The sequence below is a fragment of the Bacillus rossius genome, chromosome 1 (genome assembly GCF_032445375.1).
Source record: "Bacillus rossius redtenbacheri isolate Brsri chromosome 1, Brsri_v3, whole genome shotgun sequence".
In the NCBI taxonomy this organism is placed as follows: Eukaryota; Metazoa; Arthropoda; class Insecta; order Phasmatodea; family Bacillidae; genus Bacillus; species Bacillus rossius.
In genome coordinates, this window is record NC_086330.1 from 356,649,384 (window position 1) to 356,662,252 (window position 12,869).

Sequence of the window (12,869 nt, forward strand, 5' to 3'; positions counted from 1 at the left end):
CGGAAAACCCTCCGACCCGCCGTACCGGATGTGACTGCACTCATCCGGCGACGACCGCCGTCAACCCCAGCTGGAAAATGGCAACTACAGTGCCCAGGCTGGAGGTACCTGGGGGTTACCTCAGTACCTCCACCGACTACAAGGCTAAAGGGGAAACCTCGCCATGCAGTTTACAGCCCATTTTTAGGCCTGGTCGCCCGACACCATAACCACCATACCCAGTCGAACTCCTTTACCATAGGGCCTGATCAATTCCCTATGGGGCCCTTTGGGACCGATGCACCGAGGCTCGGCCGTCGAACCCCCCGGAAAGGTTTCTATTGCATCTGCTGTTGCCCGCAGATTCAGCCCTTTCACCATTTCCGGTCTCATACATGCAATTGAGGATGCACTGAGGCAGAGTTGGACCCGGCAGCGCCCTCTTTAGTTAGAGAGGTGCTATGACCAGAGGTTGAGGAACCCTCCCAACTTAGTCACCACGATCCTCCCCCAACAGTGGTGCCAACGTGGAGGCAGAGGGTTGCCACTTGATGTGGAGAGGCTATATAATCGCATCACACACCCTTTCCGCGGGCCTGATGGCTCATGTCTCGGATACTAGAACCGGCAACAGTTCCGACACCTCAGGCGACAATCACCTTCCCATGGTATGTGGAAACCTCAGGACAGGCAGAGGAGACCTCGGGGTTGCCTGAATCTCCTCACCGACTACAAGGCTAAAGGGGAAACCTCGCCGTGCAGTTTACAGCCCGTTTTTAGGCCCGGTTACCTGCCCTGCAGCGCCACTGCCAGACAGGTCAAACCCACTCCCACCCGACAGACAAGACAGCAGGAAGCGACTTTGTTTTATACCAAGTAGTGATGAGAGATCCACCTGTAAATGTTTTTCATTTTTAAACGCCTCATCACAGATGCCAAACGGGTCGGACACTACGTGGACAGAGAAGCTGTACAGCAAGTGCTCGAAGTGGACGCACTTCGCGAGACCCAGGTTTGGTGCTGTGGCGTTCGTGATCCACCACTTCGCAGACAACGTGACGTACCAGAGTGACGGCTTCCTGGAGAAGAACCGCGACACTGTGCTGGAAGATCAGATCAGTGTCCTCAAGAGTAGCAAGGTATGTACCTATTAGTTGTGTAGGGTTGCCTGTCTGGATGGGGGGTGGAAAATACTGCATTGCCCGAATATAGTTTCAAGTATATTTGGTTTGTCATCTCTGTTATTTGAGGACTTGTCCTGTAAATTCACTCCAATAGCTCTCTTGCATTTTAAGTTTGTTCTAAAATTAGAGAGCATTATTGCTGTCTAATATATGTACACCTATTAATTTGGTATTTTTTTTAATGTTATTTTGTTTGTATTGTGTTGGTTTTTGTTTCTGTTTTTGTATAGTGCAATCTACTGTGCACTACTAAAATGTGTGACAAGCATTTAGAGAAATACACATAATAAATATTATTACAGATAAATAATAAAATTATTATTTATAGTTATATTACATGATACTGCTGAGATGTTATTTGTTTTAAAAAATGTTAACTTTGAATCAGTCATAAGGTAAAGTTGTGATTTTTTTTAAAATTCAAATGACTTGTGTTATAAAAAATGGGGGATTTGTTTGCATTTATTCAAATATTTGAGGATTTGTGTTGTTTTCTTGTAGAACAAGCTGGTGAGAATGCTCTTCAGGGATGAATCTGACGAGAGAAGACTGACAGTTCCTGCTACAAAGGTGAAAGTGATTCCTACGAAGCCATCTCACACTGTCCCTTCAAAGCAGCATAAGAAAACTGTGAGTTAAAGAATATGCGTGGGTTTTTTTTTTCTTCCAAATATTTATGTATATATGCTTTCATCAGTAGCTTTGTTAAATCATTTTATTTGTAAGGTTTTCAGCTTAAATATTGGTAGCTATTGCAGTTTAGTGTTACATTACTAAACTTTTGTCTTTATGGTTATACTTACTTACCTGTGTTGAAATTATTTTAATAAATAGGTTTTTTTTTATTATAAAGCTGTATTTTTTTCATATCCAATGTTTGTTTGCTGACTATTAGTATAATTAAAACATAATGTACCTAATTAAAAAAAACTGCAATTTTTTTAGAGTATGTAAGTTTACACTGTCCATACTGACATTTTGGATTGGATTTTTTTTAATGGGTATGTCATTTGTCAGCTATTCTGTGTTGCTTAGGATTAGTATGAATCACATATTTAGTACAAAAAAAAGTATGTGTGAGATTGAAGTCTCCTATCTACTTTAAAGGAAGAAATGTGTTAGAAATGCTTTTACTTGAAAAGTTACAAAATTTTGATTTAAATTAGTGATGGGTCGAATCTCAATTTTATACAGTAATCTGAATTATGGTCTACAAATTAATCACACTTGTATAGTCCACTATTAATTTTGGCTCTCTTCATTGTTCGTCTCACCACGCACCTCGGTCCCAACACACTGTTTCGCACTACTCGCTCACCTGCCATGCTGCAAAAGCCGTCCTAGACGCTCCGATCTTCACACACGAGCCAGTCGCTTGTCGCCCAATATTGTTTGCCAAGGGGTTTACCCGCACTTTTCGCTTCACTCTTGTACTGCTCTGAGGATTCGCTGGTTTCACCACCAGCCCCTCTCTCCGGCATGAAAAGGTCTCTTAGCCCTCCAAAGTGCCTGACTTAACACTCGAAGCTGTGAGAACAATGGCGTTTGAGTAATGCCGCTTAAGATTCTGGTGCTCGCAGAACCTTCAGAATCCTCCAGAGACGCTCTGTGGGACAGTAAGTGGCCCACTAATTGGGGGTCCATGTAGTGATAGAAGAAGTGGTAGGAGGGCTGAGAGAGCTACCTGTGTTGCGCTTGCTCGAGGAAGCTGGGTCTTCCCTAGCGATCCACCAGGCCTCGTCCCTAGCAGCCTCGTAACAAAAATTTTGTGCACATTTTTCAGAATTTTTTCTTGCTGTGCAAACAGGTTTGACAGACATTGAAGGATCTTTGACTGGACAATGTTGGGAAGAAGTGCAAAAATTTATATTGGTTGTGTTCTACTGAAATACATATGTTGTTTTGGTAAGTCAGTATGACGAAAAAGCCAGGGAATTATGTTGGTGGGTTTTGCTGAGCAACCTGCATATAGAAGTTAATAAATTCATTGTATGTACATAATTGTTAGTTTTTTGGCTGTGTGTTATTGTAAACATAGTTACTGGATTTTCTAACGATCATGATTCACTTCACTTATGCGGGAGGAATTTGGCAGGTTGGTTCGCAGTTCAGAGACTCGCTCAACATGCTGATGGCTACGCTGAACGCCACCACGCCCCACTACGTACGCTGCATCAAGCCCAACGACTTCAAGAAGCCGTTCGAGTACAACCCCATGCGAGCGGTGCAGCAGCTGAGGGCTTGCGGCGTCCTGGAGACCATCAGGATCAGCGCGGCTGGCTTCCCGTCAAGGCAAGTGTGGCTCGTGTCGGTTTGGGTTTTAAGGAGAATTCATTAGATATTTACTGCAGTTTGTATTTATTACCATCCTGGATTTATGACGCGGCAGAGCATGAATAATACCACACATGCCGACAATTACGAATCAGTCATTAATAGTTGCCTGTTTTCCTTCACAGCTATGTTTTTTACGAATAGTTCAGAAATTACGTTTTAAGATTAGTTTTGGCAAATATTTTAAATAATGTATGTGTTGAGAACAGTGAACACACACACTTCAGATTCTCAATAAATTCTCTTCAGAAGTAGTCGCCAATTTTCTTTGTGCTCGTTTGACTTTGTTTTGTGACTCTTCGTGAAGGGAAATTGATATGTGCATTAATGACATGTTCATATTGTATTTGCTGATTGTTGCTAATTTTGAGATAACCAGTAGTTTTTTTATTTTTTTATTTTTTATGTTAATGTTCAACCATAAATTGTGCAAATTTTCTATTGTATGGAAAATAGTTTCAATAGTTTTCGATAGTGTTTTACAGACTTTATTCACATATTACTAATTACCTTTCTTGAAATACAGGCTGGCTGAAGACAGGGATAACTTGGGGAACAGGAAATAACCAGGGATTAAAGTTACAAGAAAAATCGTAAATTCTCAGATAGCTAAGTAAAAGGGATTTTTTATTTATATTTTATATGTTGAATGCGAGAAATGATTAAGTCTAGTTAGTTTGAAAGATTGAAACCAATATTCCGAAACAAAGCATCATCTCCAAGCATGAGTGACTTTCAACTTTGATGCCAATTGTTGTGATTTTACTTTCATGTTCCATATTGCAGTGTTTGCTGTTTCAATGTACTTTAAAAGTAAACCAACGCCTAAAAAAAAGTCAGAACTCTTGATGTTATCTAGCATGTTATTTTGTTGCGTAAAAATTTAGACAAAGTATACATATTAATACTAAAGGAGTGGTTCAACTTGTACAAACAGTTTGCCATTTTTGGGGATCCAAATAGTTAAAAAGTATTATGACATCTAAAATTTAAAAATATACCTGGGAAACATTGAAAAACACAGGGAATTTTATAACTGAAATTCTATAGCCACCATGCAATAACTTGGATTCCTAAAGAAATATTTTATTTATAATGGAGGCATCTACAAATGATGAATGGCCATAAATTCAATGCAAAATCATATTTCCTGTAAGACTATGAAATATAACAAAATATGTAGGTAAAAAAAATATTTATTATGACTGGTATTAGTTCCTCTTAACTCTGCCAAGATTATAAATATATTTCATGCTTCAAATATTAATTTTATGTTCCTACCAGACAGTGTGAATAAAAATTTTTTTATGTATTTCAGTTTTCTGCTGTTTTACAAAATAGTTTAGTGATTGTTTTTACTCTGACATAAGTATTTTAGTGATACAGTTAGGTAGAATTTCTATCTTGTTTTACCTGCCTCTGATTAAGCTTTAAAAAAAAAAATGTTAATGTAATTTCCTTATGTCAATGTTCTAAGGGTTATAATGAGGAAATTAGTAGGTAAGTGAATTGTGAAAATTGCAGATGGACATATGCAGATTTCTTCCAGCGATACAGGGTGTTGTGCAAGTACAAAGACATTAAAAGGAACAACATGAAGGCCACGTGTGAAAACATTCTTGGCAACAATATTCAAGTAAGTCAAATATAAAGTTATAATAGCTGCGGTTTTATTGTCTTTTGATATTTTTTTTATTGTAATTTGATTAATTTTATATGTGTCGGTTTGTTTGTTTCCTGCAAGATTCAGTGAAATTATCTATTTTATTTGATTGTTAATTATATTACAGTTTAAGCCATAAATGTGATTAATTATATTTAATGCACTAATCAAATAATTAATTTGACCTGGGTTATATGTTGCAGGATTTAAATGTTATTTTATTGAATGTATATTTTGTCTGCGAAACATTAATTAGGTAGTATACCTGAATATAATGGTTATTACTTTCTTTGCGTTTTAGGATCCAGACAAGTTCAAATTTGGGAAAACCAAGATTTTCTTCCGGGCCGGCCAAGTGGCGTACCTAGAAAAGTTACGTGCGGACAAGTTGCGAGCCTGCTGCATAATAATTCAGAAGCAAGTGCGAGCGTTCATCTGTCGTAAACAGTACTTGCGCAAGTTGTATGCAATTCGCTGCCTGCAGCGCTACGCTAGGGGATTCATTGCCAGGCGGTAGGTCTACTTCACTCTTTACAATGTGTGAAATTATGAGGTCATGTTTAGAACATTCCAAGTAAGTTCAATTTATATCTAGAATACATCTGGTAATTGGCTTAGAATTAGTGCAAACAAATACTTCTGGTGCTGCTTTTCAAATTGCAAGATTTCCAAATTTTGCGGCAATATACTCAGTTTTAAATGTAATTTAGAATCATCTCGGTATCAAGTGAAGTGGAATGAAACTGAATTGTTTCAAGTAAAAGATATTGACCAAAGTACATGCTGCTTTAAGAGCTTTTGATTATGGTTGGTATCATAAGGTTATGTAAGTCTGGAAACATGTCATTTGTACATGAATAATTGAATATTTACAATGTTCAATTTAAAAAAAAAACACACTAAAATCATATGACTGGTAAAATAACTGGGTGATAAATTGAAAACAAGATTATTGAAATAAAAAAAAATATATGTGCATGTATGTAATAGACCTTGAACACCCTTTCTTATTGTTAAATTTTTATTTTGTTAGTAGGCTTACTGAAGGACCCTAGTTCAAAACCTGATCAAGCCATCTTGATTTTTCTGTGGTTTTTCCGCAAATTTCTTAACTCCCCTCCCCCTGCTTCCCGAACTTACATCGCTCTTCCTTTCCCAAGCAGGTGATGGAATGTTTAATTACTTTTGGCCGATTTCCCTGAATCTCTTGACAACCTAATTCATGACATGTGGGGGGAAAAAATTAAATTAGGTGTAAAGTTATTTTTAAAGTGACCTTAAGTACAAAAATTAAAAATTATTGCCCTGCTATTCTTAAAATATTGCAACTTAAAATACCATGTACTATATATTACATTGGACACTTTAATACCTATTATGTACAACCTTATACGGTGTGTGTCTAGATAGTCTGGATAATATATTTTTAATCTAAAAGTTTTTTTTTTCTAAATTGCTTTAACTGTGGTTTTTGGTTATCCGTGGACCCCTTGCCAGTCACTACCCCGGATAATTGAAGGTCTGCTGTATTCCATTTGATTACATACTTCTACGGAGCACATTGGTGCATTGTTGAGATGCTGGACTCTCATTCCAGAGGACCTGGTCAAATCTGGGTTCTGGTCGTTCGTAGTCAATTCATCCCCCAGTCTCCTTGACTTGAGTGTCCTAGTGTTAAGTGGCCTCATTTACAATTGGAAGCTTACAGTTGACAGGGATGAGAGTAACACTCAAGATATGTAGTTCCAAAGTTCACCAAAGTTTGCTGATCGCTCGTGAAAAAAACACATGTTGCAATGATTTATATATTTTTACGGTCAATGAGTATTTTAAAAAAAATCACTAACCGAACCCGGCCACTTTTCATTTTAGTTACGATAACCTAACCTACCCTACCGGGGAGGAACTATTATTTATTGCACTGACCAAACCTAACCTAACCTAACCTTTTACTTTTGTGAATTTTTGGAACTGTTTTGTTTGTAGTCGTGGCCAGGGGCACAACAACAACAGGGGGGGGGGGGGGTATTTTGCCCCCCCTCTGAAACCTTGAAGTGGGGGCAAACGGGGGTGAAGAAAGTGTTGTGTAATCAATTTTTACATAATAAAACTGCTTAAATAGCACCATTTTCCGCCTTGAAATACAAATTTTTCCGGGGGAGGACCCCCGGACCCCCGCTTCAATAGGGGGGATCGATGATTCTTTATAAAAAGGTATATTGCTCCCCCCCCCACCCCCCTTTGGAAATTTAGTTTTTGCGCCTCTGGTCATGGCTTTTGTCCCTGTGAAATGTGGGCTATCCATTGACAATACATAAACTCTACTATATTGATACAACGGTTAGAATAGTTGTTGAGCAGATCAGAAAGGTTGTACACCGATAAAAGTGTCCAGAGGAGAGTGTTCAGCAATGGTGTGGTACCCGTGCCGTGCCTCCCGTGTTCAGGCGTGCCCAGCACATGAGGCAGGAGCGCGCTGCCGTCACCATCCAGAGGCACGTGCGCGGCTGGGTGAAGCGGACCCAGTACGCCAGGATAAAGAAGTGCGTGCTCGGGATCCAGAAGTATGCGCGGGGCTTGCTGGCGAGGAGGCGCTACCAGCTGCTGCTTCTCAACCACAAGGTACGCGCTCCTCGTGTCTCGCTCTGGAACTGTCTCGGGTGGATGGATGGATGTTCAGCGAGGAGGATACTTGATGTACATCATTTATAAAATAATTAAACTTAAAAACTTCTCTCAGCTTACAATATATTCTCTTTCTGAACGCCGTATCTATCTGGATTATGTATTTATTAAAAACTGTTACTGTTCAAAATTGAATTGTAAGTTCATTCTTGATAATACTGGCATTAGAATTCCCCAATTTAACAGCCGTTTAACATCTACCCTATATACATACCATAAAAAGAATGATATAATTTTTCTACTCATTTCTAATTTCAAAAAAATTGATAATATTAATCTGTAAAAGTGTAGCTATATGTTTTTTTTTTACATAAGCCTGCAATTAGTAATTTCATTATAATGTCTATGTTTTGTATTTCTTTTTATGCATTTTATATTTTGATTATTTTTAATAGTTATATTTAAACTTTATTTGTTTGTTTGTATTTTGTTTGTATTGTTTATATGTTGTCCTTGTTTATATGTGTCGTGCCCACCGCTAAAGCCCTCGGCTGTTGGTGGGCATGTTACAACATTGATAAATAAATAAAATAAATTAGTTTGCATTTTCAAAAGTGAGATTTTTGTACAGCTGGTAGGGTAAGTCCAGGCAGTGACTCATCAGCGTGTAGTGATAAGTGTTAACACTCAGAAGGTAACAATGAGTGCAACAAGAATTTGTGTCATTATCAGGTATAAGCTATATGGCAGCAGTAGTACTCGATGTTTGCATTATAGCACACTTACACACTTGTATACTTGATCTTTTGTGCACTTGCATTTATTGTTATACATTCTTACACGTGTACACTTGTACATGTTTTAAATATTTCTGTACCCTACACATTTGTTATCCCTTATCTGTACAGTTTTACTGCTTCCAAAGACATAAATAAGTTTTTGGTATAAAAATAAAATTATTGTTAGTATAAAATTTAAGTTAAGAAAATTGAATAAAACTAATGATTCCCAAATTTAGTATAACCATGGTTCACGAGTTAGTTTAAACTGTACGCGTAACAATTCTTCAGAGATATGAAATGCTTACTTGATAATATTGCACCATCCAATGCATCAACTGCTAGGTCATTACCTTACTATACACATGAACAAAGGCAATGCGGGAAAATTAAGGGACGTATTCTGCAACTGCCTGTTTTTAATAACATTGGGTTGTTGCAGTTATTTCATAAACCATGAAAAACTGAAATCAGGTTGGCTCAACCTGGTCTTAAACCAGGTCCTCTTGTATTTGAAAGTCCATTTTTTTTTTTATCAGCTTTGCTTGGTCACAAATATTGTAATAAATTTCAAGCTGTAATTAATCTAAGTACTATTTTGAACATAGTAGATACATGCATGGAGTTTTTATCTGTCGTAGTGCTTAAAATGTGACAAAAAAAATTTCTTTTGTGGAATTTTTTCAGCTTAATAATTTCCTCTTCTACTTTACAAACATTACCTTGCTATAATAATAAGTTTTTGTAGATGATTAAATTACTTCATTTTTTTGTTTCCATAATAGAAGCCAAAATATGTTCAGGTTGCATGCAAAGTTCTAAATTCTCCATTTTAGTCACATGTAAGTACGTACAATAAATTCATAATAAAATGTGATACTATATATAAGTATGCATTTAAAATTATGGTATGAAGAAATATTTCTCTTGTTCTGTGACACAAAAATTATCACAGAGAAGGTTCATTTGCAGCTTATCTGGGATGATAGATATTCATCAGTTTATCAGTAGATTATGAGCAGTAAATACAGAGAAATGCTGCAGAAATGATAAGCTTTAAAGTTTTTCCAGAGGTTTTTCATTAATTTGTTTACAAGTACATTGCGTGTTCACCGTACCATCACAAATTCATCAAGCAGTAAAAGTACTAGACCGAAAATGCTCATTTGCCATCCGATCCAAGAAATAGAAATGAGGAAAAGTGGTAGGATACACTCGGAGGAATATTGGCTGCGCATGGATTTAAATACGTTAGAAAAAGTACCCGAACATGTATGTATTGTCATAAATTTTTATAATTTTTTTATTTATAAATTGTAAGTGTTTGAATTACAATATTTTGATTAAAAATTACCAGCAGTTTTGCAACATGAACTTCAGATTTTCTGTGAGAATATTTCCATGTGACTTTTCATAGCCATAAAAATTATGAATCATTATCATTGCAATTATATAACTGTAAAACATTTTGCTCTTTATATTGGAGTATACTGTCTTCTGCATGAGGTATGCTATATATTTTTCAGATTATTTCTGTGATTTTAATGTAAGACTTTAAATCATACGTAATTATATAATGCTGTTTGGGTTATGTATTCCAAATTCACTAATTAACATTTTTTTGCTCAACTTCTATAATTTTTTTTGACATAGAATCTGTAATATATAGTTAAGTTTTTTTTTTTCGTCTGAAATAGTGTCCTTTATTCAATCAGCATTAGATTTTGATTGCTGTTACAGCAATGAACACATGGTAAATATTTATTATTGACATTAAAGGAGTTGATTGGAAGTACTGCTCAGATACTCTCAAACTAATGTAAATTTTAAGTATAACTTTTTTTTAATGGTTTTTGTATTATTTAAATATACAGGAAAATATACCAAACAAAAAATTTTTAACGAGTTTCCTAAAAATTTTAATTAGGTACTCTTAACCTTGAAGCCAGAGCTCTTGATATCTCTGTCTAACATTAATGTTAGCACTGAAGTAGTAAACTAATTATCACAAGCTGGGCTGGCAGGACTGTTAAACTGTAGAACTGTAGAACTACGTAACACCTGATGTGAAGACTGTGCTGAAGAAATAGTTAGGAATAGCAACATGTTGACATGCCTTTCTCTGGTGTAGTTATTTTTCATGTATATCTAAAAGTTTAAAAGAAGCAAAAATGCACTGTATTCTGAACAAATTGTAAGTACCTTGATAATGTTTTTTTTTTTTTTGTAAATTTTCATTTAATAAGAATGTTAACATTTCAAGTTTTAAGTTTATAAGCACAGTACATACCACAAAATTTATATTAATACTTAATACAGTGTTACATGTTGCCAAATACATAACCATCCAACAAATCAGTAAAACTAATTTGTGTTTATTAAATATTATCAGTTAATTTACATCAGTGTGTTTATGCATTTCAAAATATACTTTTGCATTAGTGTTTGCCTCTCTTGTAGAACTTATTATTGAGTTAATTAATAGTTATTGTGTTTGCTACATTTCTTCAGGAGCTCAATGGTTCATCCTAATACTGCCTATGAAACACCTTTAGAAAGACTAAAGTTTATTTTTCATAAATTGGTTGATCGACCGCAAATTCAGAATAACGGCCGAAGGAATCGCACACTCCTGATAGGCGTGGTGATTAATTGCTATCAAGAATAAGCAGATAGTACAGTAGCATTTTTTTTGCATAAATTCTTGCATGGTATATAGAATGAAGCACCAGCTCCATCCATAAGTTCCCCATTAAGTTGTACCTCCTCTTAAGTTTCAACATAATGGAATGTAAAGTCCAGTTGAAATTTAACCACTAATGACAATTCATCTACAAACTATTCTATTGGCAGTGAGCATGCACCACAGCACAACTTAACTACCACACTGATCAATCAACTACTATCGCTTCTTCACCGGAAACGGCTGGGCTGCATAGGTAGAAACAAGATTTTATGGTTTTATTGTTAGTCCAATTTAATTTTTGCGTTTTTAATAAATCGGACAGTAAAAGTAAACAATAAAAGTAAAGTAGCAAGGATTTGTGGTTTAAAAGTGATTCAATAAGAGATGCTGACTAAAACATTTTAAGTTAATTTTTCTGACCTATGCACTTAGGTACAGTTTTTGTCTGGCAATGACATTCCTCGAATTTAAAACATTGAAAAATTACTTTTATCTTGATTTGAAATAAGTTTTCGTTAAATGCTATTTAATTCCATGATTAACTAGCATTTTGATGTTATACAGTGTATTAACTTGCATTTCTGGGCTAAGCCCGTGTTTTGACATGCTTTTTGGTGTTTTCAGTTTTTTATCACAATTCACCATAGGTTGTATCTAGAGAGACAGGATTATATCAGAAATTTGTTAACCTTATTTGTAAAGACATGATCAGTTCAATTCTATTCATATTTTTTTTTTACACCTGTCCTTAAGACATTCTACACAGAATGGTTCGACTGTCCACTGCAGTTACTTGTTTGTTTTGCGCAACACTAGCCTCGTGCCCCCGATCACCAAGTCCAAACCATGGCACGTTAAAAATTTAAATTATGCTGAATTTGAAAATCCTGAAACGCGACAGTATCACAACGCTGGATGCTGCTGCTAGCTATTGAAGTTCTTGGAAAGTACTTGCTGCTACTTTGAGGTGGATCATTTCAACTCGTGACTCGCCGGACGACGTTCCCTCGCAGTTCCACTGAACGGCGGCGTGTGTGTGTGTTCCCTCAGGCGACGGTCATACAGAAGCACGTGCGCGGCTGGCTGGCGCGCAGGCGGTACCGGCACGCGAGGCGCTGCGTCGTCGTCGCGCAGTCGGCCGTGCGGCGCTGGCTGGCCCGGAGACAGCTCAAGAGGCTGAAGCAGGAGGCGCGCTCGGTCGAGCACGTCAAGAAGCTCAACAAGGGCCTGGAGAACAAGATCATCTCGTTGCAGCACAGGATAGAGGAGCTGGTAACGTCGCCTCGCTTGCCATCCGACGCTCGGCCGTTACAAACATACGAGCGAGCTTGCAGATGGGATTTGGTTGTAGAAAAAAATTAAATGAGGATTTCTTGATATTACATCCATTTATCTATTTTTTTGATATTGATATGTAATTGAAAATTCCCAATTTCAAATTGGAGTTGAGACTTTTATCGATAAAATTAATGAAATCTAAATACTGTAAATGTCACTTCTTCTAATTAGAACTAGTATTTCCAAGACATTAGTGATAAGTAGGGCACTGAAATTTTCGCGAACCGCGAAATAAAGCGAAATAACGCGAAATGTTAGCAATTTTAATTAAAACACGAAAT

General features: G+C 36.7%; 1 protein-coding gene across 3 annotated transcripts in view; it reads left to right on the plus strand.

Moving 5' to 3' along the window:
* LOC134528276 (unconventional myosin-Va) overlaps window positions 1-12,869 on the plus strand; it is a 138,138-nt gene that overhangs the window by 85,531 nt on the left and 39,738 nt on the right. For all 3 annotated transcript variants that reach the window (XM_063361758.1, XM_063361757.1, XM_063361759.1), the window contains 7 exons: window positions 912-1,118; window positions 1,665-1,793; window positions 3,259-3,455; window positions 5,022-5,133; window positions 5,462-5,673; window positions 7,608-7,782; window positions 12,301-12,522. In XM_063361758.1, the coding sequence (XP_063217828.1) occupies window positions 912-1,118; window positions 1,665-1,793; window positions 3,259-3,455; window positions 5,022-5,133; window positions 5,462-5,673; window positions 7,608-7,782; window positions 12,301-12,522 (1,254 nt within the window). The remainder of the gene's footprint in view (window positions 1-911; window positions 1,119-1,664; window positions 1,794-3,258; window positions 3,456-5,021; window positions 5,134-5,461; window positions 5,674-7,607; window positions 7,783-12,300; window positions 12,523-12,869) is intronic.